We start from the raw sequence: 22,822 nt of genomic DNA, 5'->3' as shown, positions 1-22,822 counted from the left end.
TGCTTGCTTTTCCCTCATGGAGATTTCCTCCTGAACCTACAACTCTTCTGCCCCTGTTTCAATCACAACAAATTCCGTTAGTTTAAAATGGTGGTTAGCTGATGACATTCTTGCTGATCAATCTTTCCACTGCCTTGCTTTGTGTCTACTAACTTCCTCTGAACCGCTTGACTTTCTGACCGACTTTCAAATTCCCCAATCTCTGACAACCTGAATACTTTTGTACCCGTGCTGTTGTTTCACTTTTTTGATCCTTTTTGCCTGAACCCTTACATTTCCCCCAACACTTCCCAATTATTCCACCGATGAAACTTCCGGCGACTTCCCCTATTCCACCTTATATCACATTGTTGTCGACATGCTCTGAGCACTTTATGCTTTACAATTTTCGGAAGCTGGTAGTGGGCTTTGAAGTCCTTTCTACTTGCGTTGAACAAAACTGACATTGGAACATCTTAGACAGACAAAACCCCAAAAGAGAATGAAATGCAATGATTTAATGAGTTAAGGATAAGAAAAACCCAAAACCAAATGAATGTAAAAAGGAAAAAGAAAAGAAACTTATCTGATCGGGACAACTGGCACCAATGATCATGACATGCATTTTGGACTAATCGGCCCGACCTTTCCAGCTAAATAGCTTCCAGTTGCCATACTTTATTGCCCCAGAATTCCCATCACTTGGTTGCTTTGCCCAAACCTTAACCTTGTTCATCTTGCGGTGCCTCGAAATAGTTTTCCCCGACAGACCTTCTCAATTAACCATTTCTCAACTCACTTCCGCCTCAAGGTGCCCGCGAGGGTTTTCACCAATAAGACTCTCTCATTTATTTTTCTCTCAGCTCCCGTCGCCTTATGGTGCCTGTGAAGGTTTTCACCAATAAGACTCTCTCATATATTTATTTTACTTTGTTTTTCCTTGCTTGAACCAGAGTGTTGCCCTTGTCATGAATTACTTTTACCTGCTCAACTTGACATTCCTCAAAAACTGATCAGAAGGTCTTTCTTTGGACCATAATGTAGGCTTTTGGATAGGTTATAAAGAAAGGTATAAAGGCTCAAAAACAATTTTAAAATGGGTTAAAATTAAAACTTTCGGAATCCGATCTTTCACAACAACCACAATTTTTTCCCCAGTTTCTTGCTTGGGGACTTTTGGATTTTTATTTTGGATATGATTGAACCTCAGAGAGGCTGCCTACGTACCCTTTCGGGATCAAGTCAAACGTAGTTCACGTCATAGAGACTACGTTGTTGCTTTCTTTTCTTTTCTTCATTTTCTTTTCTTTTCCCTTTCGTTTCTTTCTTCTTTTCACCTTCAATTTTCCTCTTCTTTTCCTTTCCTTCTTCCCTTTTCTTTTTTTTTCTTTTTAGTTTTTTGTTTTGTTTTACTTTTCTTTTCATCTTCTTTTCTTCTGCACTCGCGTTTCTTAATGGTGCCATTGATTCCGAAAGAGGGATATGAAAGAGAATAAATAAGGCTCAAAGGGGTGACACGAGGTAAAAGTGTTTAGATAGAAGACAAAATGCCTTCATCGTTTCAATCTTTTTAAAATATGCCAAATACAAACAAGTACAATCAAAATAAAGAAATCATACATAGTATCTCTTGACCGCATCAGAATTGATGGGCATTTCTACACATTTTCCTTCCACATCTGTCAGATATAATGCACCATTAGACAATACTCTGGTTACGACAAATGACCCCTGCCAGTTCGGGGTGAACTTTCCTTTTGCTTCGGTCCAATGAGGCAAAATACGTCTCAATACTAACTGTCCCACCTCAAACTTACTTGGACGCACTTTCTTGTTGTATGCTCTTGCCATTCTTTGCTGGTACAGCTGACCGTGACACACGGATGCCAATATCTTCGTCAATCAAAATCAACTGCTCCAGGCGGCTTTTCACCCATTCATCATCATCGATCTCAGCCTCTACAATGATTTGGAGAGACGGGATTTCCACTTCTGCGGGTATTACTGCTTCTGTGCCATTTACCAAAGAGTATGGAGTTGCCCCCATCGAGGTCCGAACGGTGGTGCGGTACCCCAACAATGCAAAAGGTAGCTTTTCATGCCACTGTCTAGATCCTTCTACCATTTTCCGGAGTATTCTCTTTATATTCTTATTGGCTGCCTCAACCGCACCGTTTGCCTTAGGGCGGTATGGAGTAGAATGACGATGAGTAATCTTGAGCTGCTCACATGTCTCCTTCATCAGATGACTATTAAGATTAGCCGCATTGTCTGTGATAATCACCTTCGGTATCCCAAACCGACAAATAATGTTCGAATGCACAAAATCCACCACGACTTTCTTTGTCACAGACTTGAACGTCTTAGCTTCCACCCATTTGGTAAAATAATCTATAGATACCAGAATAAACCTGTGACCATTTGACGCTACTGGATCAATTGGCCCAATAACATCCATGCCCCAGGCAATGAAGGGCCATGGTGCGGACATCGTATGTAGTTCTGATGGCAGAGAATGAATTAAGTCTCCATGCACTTGGCACTGATAACACTTACGTACGAAACTAATACAATCTCGCTCCATAGTAAGCCAATAATAACCTGCCCATAGGATCTTCTTTACCAAAACATATCCGCTTATATGCGGTCCACAGACTCCCGAATGTACCTCAGTCATGATAGATGTGGCCTGCCTCGCATCCATGCACCTCGGTCTGGAGTTCTTTTGTACAACACTCCTCCACTGAGGAAAAACCCTCTTACCAACCGTTGATTTGTTCGTTTCTGCTCACCTGTGGCCTGTATCGGATACGCACCTATCCTGACATATTCCTTGATGTCATGAAACCATGGCTCACCGTCGAGTTCCTCTTCAACCATATTACAATAAGCGTGCTGATCGCGGACCTGAATCTGCAAAGGGTCCACGTAAGCCTTATCCAGATGGTGTAACATCGATGCCAGAGTAGCCAACGCATCGGCCACTTCATTATGAATCATTGGAATATGCTTAAATTCTATTGCCTGAAACCGCTGACAAAGCTCGTGCAAACATTGTTGGTACGGTATGAGCTTTAAGTCCCATGTTTCCCATTTTCCTTGAATTTGGTGTACCAGTAGGTCCGAGTCACCCATGACCAAGACTTTCTGGACACCCATGTCTACAGCTAATCTCAACCCCAAGATACATGCCTCATATTCTGCCATGTTGTTCGTACAATAGAAACGAAGCTGAGCCGTAACAGGGTAGTGCTGACCCGTTTCAGAAATAAGTACTGCTCCTATTCCCACACCTTTCATGTTTGCGGCCCCATCAAAGAAAAGTCTCCATCCTGGCTTCTCAACTTGTTCCAACTCATCAATATGCATCACCTCCTCATCAGGGAAGTAAGTTTTCAACGGCTCATAATCATTGTCAACTGGATTCTCTGCCAAATGATCTGCCAGCGCCTGTGCTTTCATTGTAGTCCGTGTCACATAGATAATATCAAACTCTGTAAGCAAGATCTGCCACTTTGCAAGCCTCCCTGTGGGCATAGGCTTCTGAAAAATATACTTTAACGGGTCCAAGCGAGATATGAGGTAAGTAGTGTAGGATGACAAATAATGTTTCAACTTCTGTGCCACCCAAGTTAGGGCGCAACATGTCCTCTCCAGATGAGTATACTTAACCTTACAAGATGTGAACTTCTTGCTGAGGTAATAGATAGCCTGCTCTTTCCTACCTGTAACATCATGCTGCCCCAGTACACAACCAAATGAATTATCCAAAACCGTCAGATATAGAATCAAAGACTTCCCCGGTTCTGGCGGGACCAACACGAGTGGGTTCGACAAATACCCCTTTATATTATCAAAAGCCTCCTGACATTCATCAGTCCATTTAACTGCAACATCTTTCTTTAACAATTTGAAAATCGGCTCACAAGTTGTAGTGAGCTGAGCAATGAACCTACTGATGTAATTCAATCTTCCCAATAAACTCATCACCTCAGTTTTGTTTCTTGGAGGCGGCAATTATTGAATAGATTTGATCTTCGATGGATCTAGTTCAATACCCCGACGGCTGACTACAAATCCCAACAACTTCCCAGATGGCACCCCAAAAGCGCATTTTGCAGGATTGAGCTTAAGGTTGTACCTGCGAAGCCTTTGAAAGAACTTTCTCAAATCCCTGACATGGTCGGACTGCTGTCTAGACTTCACGATCACATCATCCAAGTACACTTCAATTTCCTTATGTATCATATCATGGAATATTGTTGTCATGGCCCTCATATAAGTTGCCCCAGTATTTTTCAAACCAAACGACATGACCCGATAATAGTACGTTCCCCACGGCGTGATGAATGCCATCTTTTCTGCATCTTCCTTGTCCATTAGAATCTAATGATAACCCGCGTAACAATCCACAAAAGAACCAATCTCATGTTTGGCACAATTGTCAATCAGTATGTGGATGTTTGGCAGTGGAAAATTGTCTTTTGGACTTGCCTTGTTAAGATCCCGATAATCGACACACACCCTGGTCTTGCCATCTTTCTTCGGCACAGGCACAACATTAGCTAACCAGGTGGGATATCGTGTAACCCGAATGACCTTTTCATCAAACTGCTTGGTAATCTCTTCCTTGATCTTTACACTTATGTTCGTTTTGAACTTTCTCAGTTTCTTCTTGACCAGATGGAGTGCCGGATAAGTGGGTAATTTGTGAACCACTAAATCGGTACTTAGACCTGGCATATCATCATACGACCACGCAAAAACATCCTTGTATTCGAACAATGCTTTAATTATCTCCTCCTTGAGTCATGGCTCCAGATAAACACTTATTTTAGTTTCGCGAACATTGTCTTGGTCCCCTAGATTAACTGCTTCTGTGTCACTTAGGTTAGGTTTGGGTTTTTCTTCAAAGTGACTTAATTCTTTACTAATTTCCTCATAGGCCTCGTCATCATCACATTCCACTTCATCATCACACTCGATTTCTTGTATTATTATTTATGAGTTAGATTGACTTTTAAAACTGGGCCGAAGATTCCTCATGCATGTCACGTCATTGATATAAACATAAAAAGAACTGTACAGAAAAGAAAAGAAAAATGAAAACAAAATTAGGAATGAAGAAAGAAGAAAAATTGCATTTCATTGAATATAAAGATAACATGGTTTTAACTCATCCAAACGGATGGAACATAGCAACTGAATTACAAACCCTGGAATAATCCAGGTAAACAAAAGGAAAACAAAACCCACTACCACGACTCCCTCCGAATTGGAAGAGGAGTAGCTTCCCAATTGTTGACATTAGCACGTGGTCCGATGTACTGTATATCTGCTCTTGCTTGACCCTTCCCCAGCCTCGACCATGTTCACTTCAGCAAATACCTTCTCAAACACCTTATCCAAGTTCCCCTCTGCACCAATCAGTGGACCTGACACCTTTGCCAATAATTGCTTTTTGACACCCGGCCTGACGAAGGACCTGGATAGGCGTGGAATCGGTTTGGGAAGAACCCAAGCTTTCCTTTTCAATTTACGAGTTCTTCTGACATCTGCCGCTGTTGGCTTGAACCCTAGTCCGAAGGTGTCCAGATTTTTGGGCAAAGAAACAGGTTGAACAATGCCCTGAAGCTCAACCCCCAGACCGTTTCCTGGCACAAACCCATTACTCAGCATTTCTGATACTACCATGACGGTCGCAGCTGCTACCCTGGGATGTGGAATGCTTTTACCCTCCGGCACTCTGTTCACCGGGATCGTGTCGAAGACCTGATAAACCCATGGCCCCTTATCATCATCAGTTCCTATAAAGGGCACAATGGCATCACTTACAGCGCATGTGGGATCTTCCCAATGTAACACGATTTCTTGTCTGTCCCACTCGAACTTGACCATTTGGTACAGTGTGGAAGGCACTGCTTTGGCTGCGTGGATCCATGGTCAACCCAACAAAAGATTGTAAGACACTGCAGTGTCCAACACCTGAAATTCCATAGCGAACTCGACTGGGCCAATAGTCAATTCAAGTATAATATCCCTCACTGTGTCTATTCCCCCTCCGTCGAACCCTCGAACACAAACACTATTTTTGTGGATTCTATCATCATCAATCTTCAACTTGTTCAGTTTAGACAACATACAAATATTAACACTTGACCCGTTATCGATCAACACCCGAGTAACCATTGAATCTTCACACTTGACCTTCAAGTAGAGAGCTTTATTGTGTTCTATGCCTTCCACAGGCAATTCATCATCAGAAAATGTTACCTTATTTACCTCAAAGATCTTGTTGGCAATTGTCTCCAGATGGTTCACTGAAATTTTGTCGGGCACATGAGCTTCATTCAATATCTTCATCAAAGCTCAACAATGCTTGTTAGAGTGGATCAATAATGACAACAACGAGATCTGGGCCGGTGTTTTTCTCAGTTGTTCAACAATGGAATAATCCTGCACTTTCATCTTTTTCAGAAATTCCTCTGCCTCTTCTTCCGTCACAGCCTTCTTGACTAGCACTGGATTGTCTTTAGCGCCCCTAGCCTTTCTCAACTCTTCGGGAGCAAAACAACGTCCCGACCGAGTTAATCCCTGTGCTTCACAACTCTCTTCCTCAATTTCCTTTCCTTTGTATGTCACCACTACCTTTTCATATTTCCACGACACGGCTTTGCTATCAACCACGGGTAATTGGACTACCGGCTTTATGACAACTGCTTCTATGTAGGCCCCTTTCACAACAACCACGGGTGCAGATGATGACCCTGGTACCACTAACTTGACTGGCTCTGGCTTCTTTGCAGCAACAAATGGCCCTTTTCCCATTACCACCACTGGCTTATCTTTTATCTCTTTTGGCTGAACCGCTGGCTTTGCACTAATTGTCTTTTATTTGACCTTGGCTTCAGTAGAACGGATCATCATGACCGTCTGCGAGGGCTTTTTAGGCTCTATCCCCTTATATATCAGTTCGATCATATTGGCTTCATGATGCGCTGGTAACGGGTTTTGATTGATGTTCGGAGCCTCCGGAGCTTGTACTTCAATACGGCGATTATCAATTAGTTCCTGCACCGCATTTTTCAATTTCCAATATTTTTTAGTATCGTGCCCCGGCATCCCTGAGCAATACTCACAGCTAACAGAATGTTCCAGGTTCCTGGGAGGGGGGTTTGGTGCTTTGGGATCAATTGGGGTCAACATTCCCAACTGTTTCAATCTATGGAAGAAAGTGGTGTAAGATTCTCCCAGTGGAGTAAATGTTTTTCTGTTCGGGGCCTTCTCACTTCTAAAAGCTTGGTTTGGGCGGAACCCGGATCCTGGTCTATTTGTCATGGGAGGTGGATAGGTGTTTTGTGGGGGTGTATATGTGTTTTGGGGAGCCGGTGCATGCCATTGCGGGTGCACCGGAGGCTGAGTGTATGTCTGGGCGTGGTGGACAAAAAAGTGTGGTTCTGGTGGTGGATAGTAATGTTGTGGTGGGCCATATGGGGTATACTGGTAAGTTTGGTGGTGGGGTCTGGGTTGGTTGTAGTAGGGCGGAGGGTTGTTGGGCCTGGACCAAGTACTAGCTTCAACTGTGGCAACTTCTTCCTTTTTCTTCTTTCCGAGTACACCACCAGTACCGCTTTGGATGGCCTGGGTAGTTGCTTTCAATGCCGAATAACTCAAGATTTTGTTAGACTTCAATCCCTCTTCGATCATGGCTCCCATCTTTACCACTTCATTGAATGATTTTCCAACGGACGTCACCAGATGACCAAAATAGGTCGGCTCCAACATCTGCAGGAAATAGTCTACCATCTCACTCTCCCTCATCGGAGGATCAACTCTTGCTGCCTGTTCCCTCCAGCGGAAACCAAATTCTCTAAAATTCTCCGCGGGCTTCTTCTCCAACTTCAACAATGACAGACGATCGGGGACTATCTCAAGGTTATACTGAAAATGGCCAATGAACGCTTGTGCCAAATCATCCCGTGTATACCATCAGCCGGGGTCCTGTCTCGTGTACCATTCCAATGCGGACCCGCTCAGACTTTGACCAAAATAGCTATCAACAATTCATCCTTCCCCCCAGCTCCTCTCATTTTACTGCAGAAACCTCGGAGGTGGGCCACCGGGTCGCCATGTCCCTCGTACAAATCAAACTTGGGCATTTTGAAACCTGCGGGCAACTGGACATCAGGGAAAGGGCACAAATCTTTGTACGCAACACTGACTTGGTTGCCTAATCCATGCATGTTCCTGAAGGATTGCTCCAGGCTTTTGACTTTACGAATCACTTCCTCCTGTTCCGCATTCTTAACCGGTTTCTCAACTTCTCCCGAGATCTCAAAATGGGGTGTATAGGTATATGGCTCAGGCGCTTTAAAAATGGGTTCGGGAGGGTAATATTGGGTGTCGTGAGCTTGGAATAGCGGCTCACTGGACGATCTATGTAATGTGGCTGGGGGAGGTGCCACAAAGACTAGAACCATGGGTGGGGGAGGGTTCTGTTTGGATGGTGGAGCTGGAGGAGCGTATGAAGTGGTACCATAGCCCTGGGTGTGATAGGGGAAGGCTGAAGATGCGTGGGGAGTAGTAGGCTCCTGAGCCTGAGCCAGAGGTGGGATGTAAGATGAATTAGCGGGGTATAGTGATGCCGGATGCCCCTGAGATCATGCCCGATGCATTTCAACCATTTGCGCTTTCAATTTCCGCATCTTTTCTTTCATAGCACCCACATCTGTTACCTCAATTTCATTTGAAGGATCCACAAAACTGATATCCGAATCCTGTCATGTTTACTTTATCTTTCGACCGGGTGTTGTACGGGTGAGTCGCCAGAATGCCAAACAACTAACCACCTACCTGGACTTACACATGTAGAAAACAATTCCGTTAGCGATTAGGCTTCAATAGATTGGATAGCCGTACATTGGGCATGAATGCACCTATACAGTTAACCATTTCTATTATGCATTTGTTCAACCGCATGCGTCATCCCGGCATTTCCTTAGTTCCAACTGTAAGCTTTCTCTTTCCTTTTTGTTTTCTTTTCTCTTTTTTTTTTCTTTTTTTTTTTCAATTTTCCAACATTCCCAAGATTCAAAAGCCGATCAACATGCCGGTTCGAAACAAATATATGTACAAAACAAATAGGATGGATCAGGATGGTCTTTTCACTTCAGGTTGCTAGCCCTAGACGGACCCAACCCCTGTGTTGAGTCCCCTAAGTCAAATGTAGCATGATGCAATTAAGCGCTCCTATTAGGGATCCGACATGAAGTCAAGTTATTCTAGGTTCAAAACCTGGGTATGTGTTCTAAACAGTGCACTCGAGCGGACATCTCGAGTCGAGGAGGGGGCAGCGTACCGGGGACCCGCGAGATCGTCCGGCTTTGCAACTTATCCGAGCCTCTTTTTATTTCAGGGTATGACACTAACAGAATAGGGAGTCTCAACCAGTAAGCACATCCCCGGAGGTGAAGAGAGAAGGGTGTCGGCACAGTTTATATACAGTTCAAATGATATCAAAGCGGTAACATTTAGCATATTCAGCACAAAACATGTAGGAAAATCAGATATAACCAAATACAACAATTTATCTAAGCTCGAATTCTGAACCCTGAACCAGAGATTCTGGGTTCATTCCCCAGCAGAGTCGCCAGAGCTGTCACACCTCCTTTTTCACCTATACCCCGTAAGGGCATAAATATAAGGGAGTTTTTCCCCTTAAAGGACAATCGGAATGAGATTTAATTATTAATTAATCAGAGTCGCCACTTGGGATATTAATGGTGTCCCAAGTCACCGGTTGAATCCCGAACCGAGGAAATTTATGACTCTGTTAACAGTCCGCGAACCAGAAATCCGAGTAAGGAATTCTGTTAACCCGGGAGAAGGTGTTAGGCATTCCCGAGCTCCATGGTTCTAGCACGGTCGCTTAACTATTGTATTAGATTTTATCCGATTTTAATACATGCTAACTTATGTGACTTTTATTTATAAACCGCTTTTATCACAATTTTTTTTTTTAAAAAAAAACTTGCAACGTCGTGAAAATACGTCTCGAACCACGTCGCACTCAATGCACCCGTGGTTGTTAATATATTTTGACTCCGTTGAGATTTGGATTTGGGTCGCATCAATGCACACCCGAGTTTAAGAGGGTAATTTATTAAGAACGCTCCTAAAACGTCTAACGCGTTATTGTCTTTAGGGAAGACCGTGAAATTCGCTAAACGGCCCATCCCGAATTCTAAGAAATTAAGACAATATTTATTGAGGGCCCCGCAATTTGTAGTTTTATTTGGCGAGGCTCATCTTATTTATTTTAAAAGGGCAAACCTAAAAGCAACTATATCTTTCTATATTTGTTTGGTCTCTAAAAGATAAAAAAAATCCTAATTAATTAATATTATAAAAATCGGACTTCAAGCTCAAGTCCAGGTTCAAACAAAAGGGATCACCTTTTAGCTTGAACCCGCTGCTTAACTCAAAGCCCATAGCTAGCCATTTAATTACTAACAAAACCATCATCAATTCACTCTTAGGCCCAAAGGCCCACACCATAATATGCATATCAACCACGAATTTTCAACAACATGGGTCAGGTTCGACATTATCCCAAACCGAATAACCAACCTGGGGATTGAAGGATCGAATCCCCTGGCGTGGATAGGCCGTAGTTCAAATTTAAATTAATTAAGCAATTTGACAGCTAAACCTTAAATAGTTTCTAACTAATGAAATTTATAAAGCAAATTGAAATGAGTAGAGCATTTTGAAGCAGTTTTATCTAAATGGTTTTGATTTCTAACTAAGAGGACATTAGGATCAAATACAAATGACTGACTTCACGTGTGTTTCAGTTATGAATTCAAACTTTATTATCTCAACAACATGAATCTAATCAAACTAGAAAATGACTACTAACAGAAGAGTTCACACGTTTGTAAGCTAATCAGTTAACAGTCCTCAAATGGAGTGAGTTTTGACCCAAAATAGTTCCACAAAGATCAAAGATGATTTATAGGACTTAGCACACAATCAGATAACCAAAGCAATGCATTGAACCCACAATTTAACCCAAAGCTAATTCAAATGAGCTCAAATGACTTCCAAATGGACTTAGATTCAAATCAGACCAACACAACACCCAGATCGATCCTAAATGCCTCCAATTGAAACCAAAATTTACTCGAACACCAACCAGAAACACCTTTGCAGTTCAATTACCAAAGATTAAGCTATGAAAATCCAATCAATTAGCTAACAGTTGTTATTCACCCAGAATCTTAATGAAACAGTAATATTTTTTGGGTTTTTATTGTTTTTTTTTGTTTTTTTTTGAATTTCAGATTTCTTCTTCAGATCTGGAAAAATGGAAAGAGTTTTTGGGGAGCTCAAAATGGCTGAAGACAAGCCCCCTCTCTAAGGCATGAGAATGCCAATTTATAGGCAACCCAAGAGTGAATAATCAGATTTTTGGATTTTTCTTTTTAGTCCTTCTTTATTTTCAGTTTAGTCCTCTTATTTCTAACTTGTTACTCAAGTAAGTACCTCTATTGTGCTAAAATGTACACTAAAATCCTATTTTAGAAGGCCCTAGGGTGCTCTTCTACCCATGAAATACCTATACTATCCTTTCTTTTACTTTGAAATTACTATTCTTATCAGAATTACCCTTTTCCATGCCTAAACTACCCCTGAAAGATTCTCAAATTTACTGATTCTACCTAAATTTTCAACAGCTGTAACCAATCCCCTAAATTAATTCGAAACTAACTAAGACTGATTAATTAGAACTCAGAAATTAACTAATTGAACTAACCAATCTCAATTATTCAATCACACAAACTCAAGCAATTTAGAAACTCAAGAGACCAGGATCACTCAAAGCAAAACTTAAGCTAATAGTCGAAATTAAATGAAATTAAACTAACTTTTAACCAATAAGCTAACAATTGACCATTTGAACATCAAACTCAGAACTAAAAAGAAGTTGAAATTAACCTAAACATCTAGCTAACAATTAATGGACAAAATTGTATCGAATCCAAACTAATCAATTATGACGATTCTGAAATTAAATCTATGATTAACTAACAAATGACACATGCATCAAACTAAAACAAAACTAACCATGAGAAGATGCTTCACTGATTAAAACTGATGGAACAAGGAATCAAAAGAAAATTTAAACTATACTAATAAACAAAATAAAACATAAAATTAACAGAACACTTACTGTAGAACTTGCTCGACCCTAAATTATTCCCAAAATAGCCAAACTGCCTGAACCCTAGATCCGACAATTCCTGAGCTCTAATGAGATTCGAGAGACTCTGGCATGGAAATCGTCATGAGGGTGGTTAAGGGCTTGTGGGGTACAAATTTGGAGCCATTTGGGCAAAGTGTCGTTTTGGGCCTGAACTTCAAATGAACATTCGAGCAGATGGGCCCCGATTCGAGGGAAATTGAGATGAGATACAGAGAGAGGACGATGGGATGAACCTAGGGTGTTTGTTTTGGCGGTCATTGGCGTCAACACCGCCGTGGGCGGCAGAGATGTCAGTCACAAGATCGATTATTCGAGGAGTTTGGGCGGGATCCGAGTTATGAAAATAGGGGGCTTGGAAAGAGGGTCTCATGAGGAATCTAGGGTGTAAATTTGGGAGTGTTTGGAGCTTTACCGCCGCCGTGGGCGATTTCCGGCGGCGGTGTAACACTGGTCTCATTAGGGTGTATTGAAGAAGGAGATACTGGGGTGGGGGGGGGGGGGGCGTTCGGACATATAAGTATTAAAGGATGGGGACTTCCTGGCCGTTAGATCATGAGACCTCGACGGCTTAGATCTAACTACGGCCAAACGGTGTCGTTTCAGGGAGAAAGAGGACAGGCCGAGTGGGGCGGATTAGGGTGTGGGCCTGGCGAGGGTGAATTGGATTGGGCTGGGAAATTTATTTAAACGGCCCAATTTGTCCATTTATATGGACAACCCCCATCCCTTTGTAGTTTGATTTTCTTTTCAATTTATTTTCCTTTTTCATTTTGCATTTATATATATATTTTTTGTTTTGTTAAAATGACAAATAGAAAATCATAGACCAAATTAACACTAAAATTATTATTTAATTTTCCAAAACCAACTAATTTTTATATTTAAACAAATTCCACAAATTAAAATAAAGGTGCACAAAGTCATTTTTTGTCATTTTCTTTATATTAAAACAATTCTAAACTACCAATTAACACTAAAAATATGAAATTAAATCCTACACAAACGCCACATGTATTTTTGTATTTTTCGTATGAATTAAAAAAAACACAAACAAAATGCAACAATTACCAGAAATATGACACAAAATTCACAAAATCCTGAAATGATAAGAAAATTATTTTATTTGAATTTTGGGAATAATTTGCTTAGGGCAAAAATCACGTGCTCACATCCCTCCCTTGTAGATTCACCACGTCAATCTCGTGAAGGCACTCCTTCCCCTGAATCCCGTGCTGATCAACAAGAACAATCTGAACATTTTGAAGGAGGTGCAAATGAAGCCTTACAAAAGCTAATTGATGCACAGGTCGGCAAACCTCTTCAGGCTCTAGTTAGTCGATTGCCTGCTGCACCACCCACACCAACTCCTAATAATAATACATTGGAGAATCCTCGTTCTGGTCTTGTTAATTCTGGAAATGGAGGAACCACCAGTGAACCACAGGAAGGGGGACCAGGTAATTCAAATAATTCCTATTTGCAAAATTTAGTTCTAACCTTGCAGAAACAGATTAAGGAACAAAATGAGCGTATTGAGAAAATCCCTGGAGTTCCGCCTGTAATAAAAGGAGTAGACATGGACAGATACTCACAACAACCTTGGAAGCCAAGTGCTGCTCCCCTTCCAATTCCGAAAAAGTTTAAAATGCCTGACATCCCGAAATATGATGGTACTACAGACCCACGTGACCACGTGACTGCATTTACAACAGGCGTGAAAGACAACGACTTGACCAAACAAGAAATTGAATCAGTACTGGTCAAAATTTTTTGGAGAAACACTCACCAAGGGTGCATTAACCTGGTATTCTCTTTTATCTAAAAATTCTATAAATTCTTTTGCTGAGCTTGCAGATTCTTTTATTAAAGCACACTCGGGAGCTCAAAAGGTTGAGAAAAGAATGGAAGATATTTTTAAAATCAAACAAGGGGATTCAGAGTTGCTTAGAGACTTTGTTGATAGATTCCAGCGTGAAAGAATGACTCTACCCCGTGTACCTGACAACTGGGCTGCAATAGCTTTCGCAAGTAATTTAAATGGCAAAAGTTCTGAAGCCACGAGAAGACTCAAAGAAAGCCTTCGAGAATTCCCTGCAACCACGTGGAATGATGTTTACAACAGGTACAGTACGAAGCTACGAATTGAAGAAGATATCGTACCTAAGTTTCATCATGAAGAAAGGGGCGGTTCCTGAAGATCAGAAACTGAAAAAAGATTAGGTAAAAACCGGTACGATCCATATATGGGACCTGCAGGAAAAGACTCACGGTCAAAACAAGATAGCCAGCAATATGATCAAAAATTGAGGAACATGGAATCTGGTTCTTCATCAAGATTCAGAAATGATCGGAACAGACAAGAGTCACGAGACGATGACAAAAGTTTAAAGGCAAGATTCGGCGGATATAACTTTAATGTCACTACCTCCGAGCTCATGGCTGTTTTGAGAAGCATAGGAGATAAGGTACGATGGCCAAAAGAGATGCGGTCAAATCCAAATAGACGCAATCCAGATCATTGGTGCGAATTCCACAATGATCACGGGCACAAAACTTCAGAATGTAGATTCTTGCAGAGCGAAGTGGATCATCTATTGAAGCAAGGGTACCTCACTGAGTTATTTAGTGAAAAAGGTAAACAAGCCTATATGAAAAATAGGTAAGAGCCTCCAAAGCCTCCTTCACCCAAGAGAATAGTGAATGTGATAAGTGGGGGAGAAGATATTCACGACATAACCTACACAGCTTCCAACAAGGTTTCTAAAGTAACAATTACACACGGGAAACGGGTACGGCAGGTTTTAGAAAATGAAAGTATTTCATTCGATGATGCAAATACCGAAGGAGTGATAACCCCACATAATGACGCACTGGTAATACCTTTACTTGTACATGATACTAACGTTAAATGAGTTTTGATTGATCCAGGGAGTTCCGTAAATATTATACTACTAAGGGTATTACGTGAAATGCAAGCTGAAGACAACATGATACCCAAGGCGCATACCTTGTCAGGCTTCGACAATTCAAGTGTGGTAACAAAAGGAGAGGTAGTTCTAACAACTTTTGCTGCAGGTGTTGTTAAAGAAACTAAATTTCAGGTAGTTGATATGGAAATAGCCTATAATATGATCATGGGGAGGCCTTGGATCCATGATATGGATGATGTTCCATCAACTCTACATCAAGTTCTTAAATTTCCATCACCATGGGGGATTTGTCAAATTCGAGGGGATCAGCATACAGCCAGGAGTATCAACGCTGTAACATATACGAGCACCGTCAACAAAGAAAAATAGCAATTACATGAAACAATTGAAGGTGTCAGCAATAAAACCTCAACTGAGCAAGAGAAAACAGATTTAGACTCGAGACCTGATACAATTCAATAACCTGAGGAGAATAAAAATATCAAAACAACCATCGAAGAACTCGAGGCTGTGATATTATTTGAGCAGTGGCCTGAACGGAAAGTTTATGTTGGAGCTAATTTAAACTCAAACATGCGAGGTATGTTAATTGAATTTCTAAAATCTAACGTGGACTGTTTTGCTTGGTCCCATGCTGACATGACAGAGATACCACCGGATGTGATGACTCACAAATTAAATGAAGACCCATCCTTTACACCAATAAAGCAAAAGAAAAGAAAGCAAGGGGCTTTCAAAAACCAGGTGATTCAAGATGAGGTCCAAATGCTATTAAAAATTGGGTCAATCCGCGAGGTAAAGTACCCTAATTAGTTAGCCAACACAGTTGTTGTACCTAAGAAAAATGGTAAGTGGTGAGTCTGTGTAGATTATACAGATCTTAATAAAGCTTGTCCAAAAGATTCTTTTCCCTTACCACATATAGATCAATTAATTGATGCAACTGCAGGACATGAACTTTTAAGTTTTTTAGATGCATATTCAGGGTACAACCAAATTAAAATGGACCCTAGTGATGAAGAAAAAACTTCTTTTATCACAGACAGGGGGACTTACTATTATAAAGTAATGCCCTTTGGTCTCAAAAATGCTGGGGCAACCTATCAAAGGTTGGTCACCAAAATGTTCCAAGAACATTTAGGAAAGACAATGGAGGTATATATAGACGATATGCTCGTTAAAACCCAGCAGTCTCATGATCATATTTCTCATCTATCTGTTACATTTGAAATTTTACGAAAATTTAATATGAAACTCAACCCAGAAAAATGTGCATTTGGAGTTGCATCAGGTAAGTTTTTGGGTTTTCTTGTTTCTAACCGTGATATTGAGGTAAATCCTTCTCAGATCAAAGAAATAGAAGAAATCCCTGATATCCTTACTAATAAAAAGGAAGTTCAAAGATTAACGGGAAGAATTGCAGCTTTGGAGAGATTTATTTCCAAATCTTTAGAAAATTGTTTTAAGTTTTTCTCTACACTCAAAAAGCAAGATCATTTTGAATGGAACGAAGATTGTCAACAATCCCTTAGAAATTTGAAAGCTTATTTATCAAAACCACCGTTATTGGCAAAACTAAAGGTGGGAGAAAAGCTTCCCATCTATCTGGCTGTGTCTGAAGTTGCGGTAAGTGCTGTTTTAGTCCGTGAGGACCAAGGTAAACAATCTCCTATTTATTATGTAAGTAAGTCCTTACTAGATGCTGAAATACGATACCCACAGCTAGAAAAATTAGTATTAGCTTTGATCATGGCATCTAGAAAATTAAGACCTTATTTTCAATGCCATCCCATTGTTGTAGTTACTGCTTTTCCGCTTCGAAACATTTTGCATAAACATGAATTGTCAGGGAGGTTAGCAAAATGGGCTATAGAATTAAGTGAATACGAAATCATTTATCAACCTAGGACTGCTATAAAATCTCAAGTATTAGCCGATTTTGTAGCTGATTTTAGCCAGGGGATGCATTTAGAAGCAGAAAAAGAATTACAAGTTTTTAATGGTGCAAACCCGGGGACTTGGATTTTATTCACTGATGGTTCATCTAATGTAAAAGGAGCAGGTCTGGGTATAGTTCTCATACCACCTACGGGTGAAACTATTAGGCAAGCTATAAAATGTCATTCTATAACTAACAATGAAGCAGAGTACGAGGTTGTAATTGCAGGTTTAGAATTGGCAAGAGAACTCGGCATAACAAAAATTATAATCAAGAGTGATTCTCAACTCGTGGTCTATCAAATGCTGGGGACTTATACAGCCAAGGAAACTCGAATGCAAGAATATCTCGAAAAGGTACGGGAACTAATAAAGCAATTCCAAACTTGGAAGGTAATGCAGATCCCAAGAGATGAGAATGTGGAGGCAGATGCTTTAGCTAATCTCGCATCTTCAACTGACGTAGCAAATGACGCAAATGCTTAAGTCATATATTTGTTTCATTCCATTCTCGAACCTGATAAGAATGAGGTAAATTTTAATCATTTAACATGGGATTGGAGAAACGAAAGTATTGCTTTTTTACAGCACGGAACCGTGCCTAATGACAAAGGGAAAGCTCAAGCGCTTCGCAAAAAAGCCGCTCGATATTGTTTATATCAAGGAAATCTTTATCGAAAGATGTTCGGTGGACCACTAGCAAGGTGTCTCGGACCCTCTCAAACAGAATATGTGATGAAGGAAGTGCACGAAGGACATTGTGGAAATCACGCAGGGGGAAGGTCACTGGTAAGAACATTGATTCGAGCAGGATATTATTGGCCTAAGATGGAAGAAGAGGCAAACAGCTTCGTGTCCAAATGTGATAAATGTCAAAGATACGGCAATAATATGCACAGACCAGCTGAGTTACTACACCCTGTTATAGCCCCGTGGCCCTTTATGAAATGGGGAATGTATATCGTAGGTCCACTACCACAAGCAAAGGGTCAGGTAAAGTTTCTACTTGTACTCACAGATTATTTCACTAAATGGGTAGAAGCAGGAGCATTTAAACAGGTACGAGAGAAGGAAGTTAAAGACTTCATATGGCGAAATATAATATGCCTCTTTGGAGCACCAAAAGAGATCATGTGTGACAATAGACCACAATTCATAGGAGTTCAAATCACAGAATTTCTTCAAAGTTGGCAGATTAAAAGGATAACATCTACGCCATACCATCCAGTGGGTAATGGACAAGCGGAATCCACAAGCAAAGTCATTATCAACAACTTGAAGAAGAGGTTACAGGATTCAAAAGGTAATTGGCCTGAGATATTACCTGGAGTACTATGGGCTTATCATACAACGACAAAAACAAGCACTGGAGAAACACCATTTTCAATGGTTTATGGTACAGAAGCCTTAATTCCAGTTGAAATAGGTGAACCGAGCACACGGTACGTTCAGGCAACGGAGAAATCTAATGATGAAGAGATGCGGGTCAACCTTGATTTGCTTGAAGGAAGAAGAGAAGCTGCATTGATAAGAATGGCAGCACAAAAGCAAGTAATTGAATGATATTACAATAGGAAAGCACGCCTCAGATTTTTCAAAATTGGGGACTTTGTGCTTAAAAAGGTGTTCCAATCTGCAAAGGCTGCTAATTCAGGAAAACTAAGTCCAACGTGGGAAGGACCATACAGAGTTCGTGACATTGCGGGTAAAGAAGCATACGAGTTGGAGACAATGGATGGCAAAGTTTTACCCTCGCATTGGAATGCCATCCATTTAAAGAGATATTACTTCTGAGAAAGTACCCACAGTTAGGTATCGCCATGTTAATTTTTTTTTTTTGAATTATTAAAGTTTTACTAACAATTTTAGATGCTAGGCAAAAACCCTAACTCGTGTCAAATGATGAGTCACGACCTGTAAGGCAAAATGGAGTACTCTAAAATTCCCAGCCCAGGGTTACAATTAATCTGATGGAAATACACACGAGTTAGGCAGTCTTCATCTATAATCGCACCTCCGAGTCCCGTATATTTTTCTGTTTCAGGAAAAGGATCAAATTGAAAGAAATAAACAAGTGCTCGAGGCTTCATACTTCACCGCTCAAACACTTGGGGGACTACATATTATACACAAATATGTGTAGAAAAACAGATACGAATATCGAACAAAAGTCGGCCACAAAGAGGCAAGTATTGAGAAAAAGTTACGAAGTCTTCAACATTCATCATCGTGTTCAACAAACACAAGGCATTCATCATAATGTTTTTCCCATGAGAACAACAGAGTCATCTCTCAAACTCATAAACGAAGTCACCTCTCAAACTCTTCATATAAAGATAGGGTCATGACTATGTACTGAAACAGGTTATGAAGAAAAACCTTGTTTATTTTATATTATGTAAAAATCTGTTACAAGAAAAACAGTTACGAGGAAGTTATAGATGTATTTTAATACATGTAATAGTCAAAAAACTTGTTAAAGTTCATGAATAAAAACTTGTCAAAGTTGTTTCATACAAAACATGTGTATTCCTATTTCTTTCATCGTATTATAACACCATTATGAAGTTGAGACGTCTTCTTCATTAAGTGTCGATAAAATAAAAGGGCCCTCTTTTATAAGCCTCATGTTGATAATCCATGAGAAGAATCATAAAGCATTTTCAAAGGATAAAAATGCTAAGCTATTCTATAAGTCCTAGATAAATAGGCAAGAATAGAATATACAGAAGAACCGATAAAACTTCTTAATATAAAAGACTAAGTACAAACTTAGTCAGCAAAATATTTGTTTTTTACAAATGCCCCATTATGATAACTGGGGACTTCATCAAAAGATCCCTTAAAGTTGCTAAGGGATAACACCACCGATTAAAAAAACAGTAAAGTTTGAAATACATTCAACTAGTCACTGAAGGGGTTGGAACATCAGAAGTTGCAATCTCATTTTCAGGGGCAGTCACAGGCACGATAATAACTTCTGAGGGAGCAGCAATAGGAGCGGTTTCAACTGGGCCTGAAGTGTTAAAATCACCAAGGGAAGCAAGAGTCACGGGAGCTTCAGCTTCCAAGGATTGTGCCATAGAAGTTTCACCCTCGGGAGCCGGAATTGCAACTCCAATTGCCGCAGTAGCTACTTCTTCATTTAAAAGCTCTTCTGCCCCAGGAGTTCCAAGTGCAGGAGAAGGAGTATCAACTGGTTGTTGTCTTTTTTCAATAGTGTCTAAGACTTTGGCTAATTCAGATTGCAAATCAAAGTTTTCTTGAGTAGCTTCCATCAAAGCATCACGGCGAGATTTTAGAAAAGCCCAACTTACCTCTATGTTGAAGTTCTCCTCAAGAAGTCCATACTCCCTTTCCCACATAGCAAGATCGTTCTTCAATATCTGATGTTCAGCTAAGTGGGAATCAAGGGAAGCTTTAAGGGAGTCATGAGAACTATTCAAAGCACGTATCTCGTCAGAGGAGATCCTTAAGTCAGTCTGAGCTTGAGTCAAGTTTTGCACTAACTCCCTTGCATATTCTTCTTTCTTCTCCACAAGTGCCTTAAGCTTTCTGATTTCTTCACTTGCCTTTGATAATTGTTCTGAAAATGAGTACTCCAAAAGCTCCTTATCTTTTTCAAATTGGTTTGAAGAAGCCTTGAAAAAAGGGTGCAGAATTGCAGAACCAATCAGAAAGTGACACGTGTGTAGAGCATTAAATAAAAGGTGACACATATGCAAAGCATTAATTAGAAGGGACAATTGAAGCATCAGTACTGTCATAGAATTAATTACAGCAAAAATTCCCTTTTTATGAAGATCCACTTCCCAGATATTTAATTGATAAATAAATGGAAAGTGGGGGGACTATCTGTATTGGGAAAAAACTGAATTTACATTGAAGGTGACGTGACATGACACGAGGAATGGTCAAAACATGATGATCGGTTAAGAGGCACGAGTGACAACAGATACGGGGAAAGAAAAGCTAAATAGGCACGAGAGGCAATTCGAATAATACAAGCTTCGTACCTATTTAGGTCATTTAAAGCCAAGAGATCAGAAGGCATTGAAGACATGGATATGATGACGAAAAGGAGTCCAAATTCAATATTAAATACCCAATACGTTAGAGAATTGGTATTAAATAGGAATGATTGTGTAACGTTTTATTTAATGTCATTTATTGCTCATAATTGTCTCATTAAGACTAAGGTATTACTCTTTTACTTAGAATCAACTATAAAAAGAGGAGATCATAAACATTACATTGGAATACAAACCTATTTATTGCTTATTTGTCATTCTCAAAAAGTCTATTATTTTTTTTCGTCTCCTGATTATCAGTAGCCCGAATTTCTATTTGTCTTTAGCTTTGACCAAAGAATCACATTTTTGGTTAAACACCTCCGACACTTTGGCTGAATACAGCCTAAAGCAGTTTAACAATCTTGATTTCTACGACATATCTCTTGTAGACGGTTTCAATGTCCCAATGGAATTTAGTCCAACATCTGGTAATTGTTCTGTTAGGATCAGCTGCACTGCCGACATCATAGGACAGTGTCCGAATGAACTAAGGATTCCTGGAGGCTGTAATAATCCTTGTACTGTTTTCAATACTAACGAATATTGTTGCACATCCGGTGGCAATTGTGGTCCAACCAATTATTCCAAGTTCTTTAAGGATAGATGTTCAACTTCTTACAGTTACCCTAAAGATGATTCAACTAGTACCTTCACTTGTCCGAATGGAACCAATTACAGAGTGGTTTTCTGTCCATAAATTAAATGGATGGAACATTTTTTTCCCTTAACTGATGTATCTTAGGACGTTTGAAATTTCTATGTTGCTTGGTTTATGTCATAATCCCTGCTATTTCTTAAGCTGTATTTTCAAAGTATTCACGACATTCATTGAAAATGAAATAATCAATATTTGTTTTTTCATCGGATGTCCCTTGAACGGATGTTCCATAACCAATTGAAATGGAGTAATATTCTTGTGTACACGGCAAGACCATGCGCTTGTTTTGGACATTTTTAACTTCTTTTTTTTTTTTTTTTTTTTTTTTCTGGTTTCTCACTTGGTATCTGGTACCCAAATTGGGGTTTGATTAAATGAATTCTTGCCTGGGAGTTTCACATTAGAATTAAGGGATAAGCACTCGCTCACAAAAGTAACTCTATACTCGGAATCGAATACGCTTATATCTTTCACTTGCAGTACTATTCTCTCACTTAAACAGAGTCGTTATCTATATGGCATTATCATTTGAGAAGTCAAAATTTATTTGAGAATTTGTGTTTTTAATTATTAAAGTATTTTAAGTTACCAAACTTTGTGTAGTTTCTTAATATTTATTTGATTTTAAAAGAAAATATTTAAGAAAATGACATCCAAATTCACTCGAAAAATAGATATTCCGACTCTTCAATCCTGAAAAAGTAAAAATAAGCAGTTATTACACATGCTACACTATAGTTTCAAGATTGTTTACCTCAAAAATACGAGTAATAATTAAATTTGATTTGTGGTTTTAAAGATATGTGATTTAGTTCAATACTAATTAATAACCAAGAAGTATAACGTATAAATGAAAGAAATAAGTAAAACAAACCAGTATGCTAGATAGTCTCGACCTTGAGTTAGGTAGCCTCGAGGATGATTAAGAACATTAGAATAAGAACAATCAAGTAAAAGGACGATTCTAATGAAATAT

At 39.9% G+C, this 22,822-nt stretch overlaps 1 protein-coding gene across 1 annotated transcript in view; it reads left to right on the top strand.

Annotated features, from left to right (window-relative positions):
* LOC107769944 (thaumatin-like protein) overlaps nucleotides 1-21,885 on the top strand; it is a 28,441-nt gene extending 6,556 nt beyond the window's left edge. Inside the window, exon 2 of the mRNA XM_075241460.1 lies at nucleotides 21,495-21,885. Within this exon, the coding sequence (XP_075097561.1) occupies nucleotides 21,495-21,885 (391 nt within the window). The remainder of the gene's footprint in view (nucleotides 1-21,494) is intronic.
* The last annotated feature ends 937 nt before the right edge of the window (nucleotides 21,886-22,822 follow it).

This window comes from Nicotiana tabacum, chromosome 20 (assembly GCF_000715075.1).
Source record: "Nicotiana tabacum cultivar K326 chromosome 20, ASM71507v2, whole genome shotgun sequence".
Taxonomy (NCBI): Eukaryota; Viridiplantae; Streptophyta; class Magnoliopsida; order Solanales; family Solanaceae; genus Nicotiana; species Nicotiana tabacum.
Note: the sequence above shows the minus strand (reverse complement) of the source record. Positions and strands in the feature narration are given on the sequence as shown.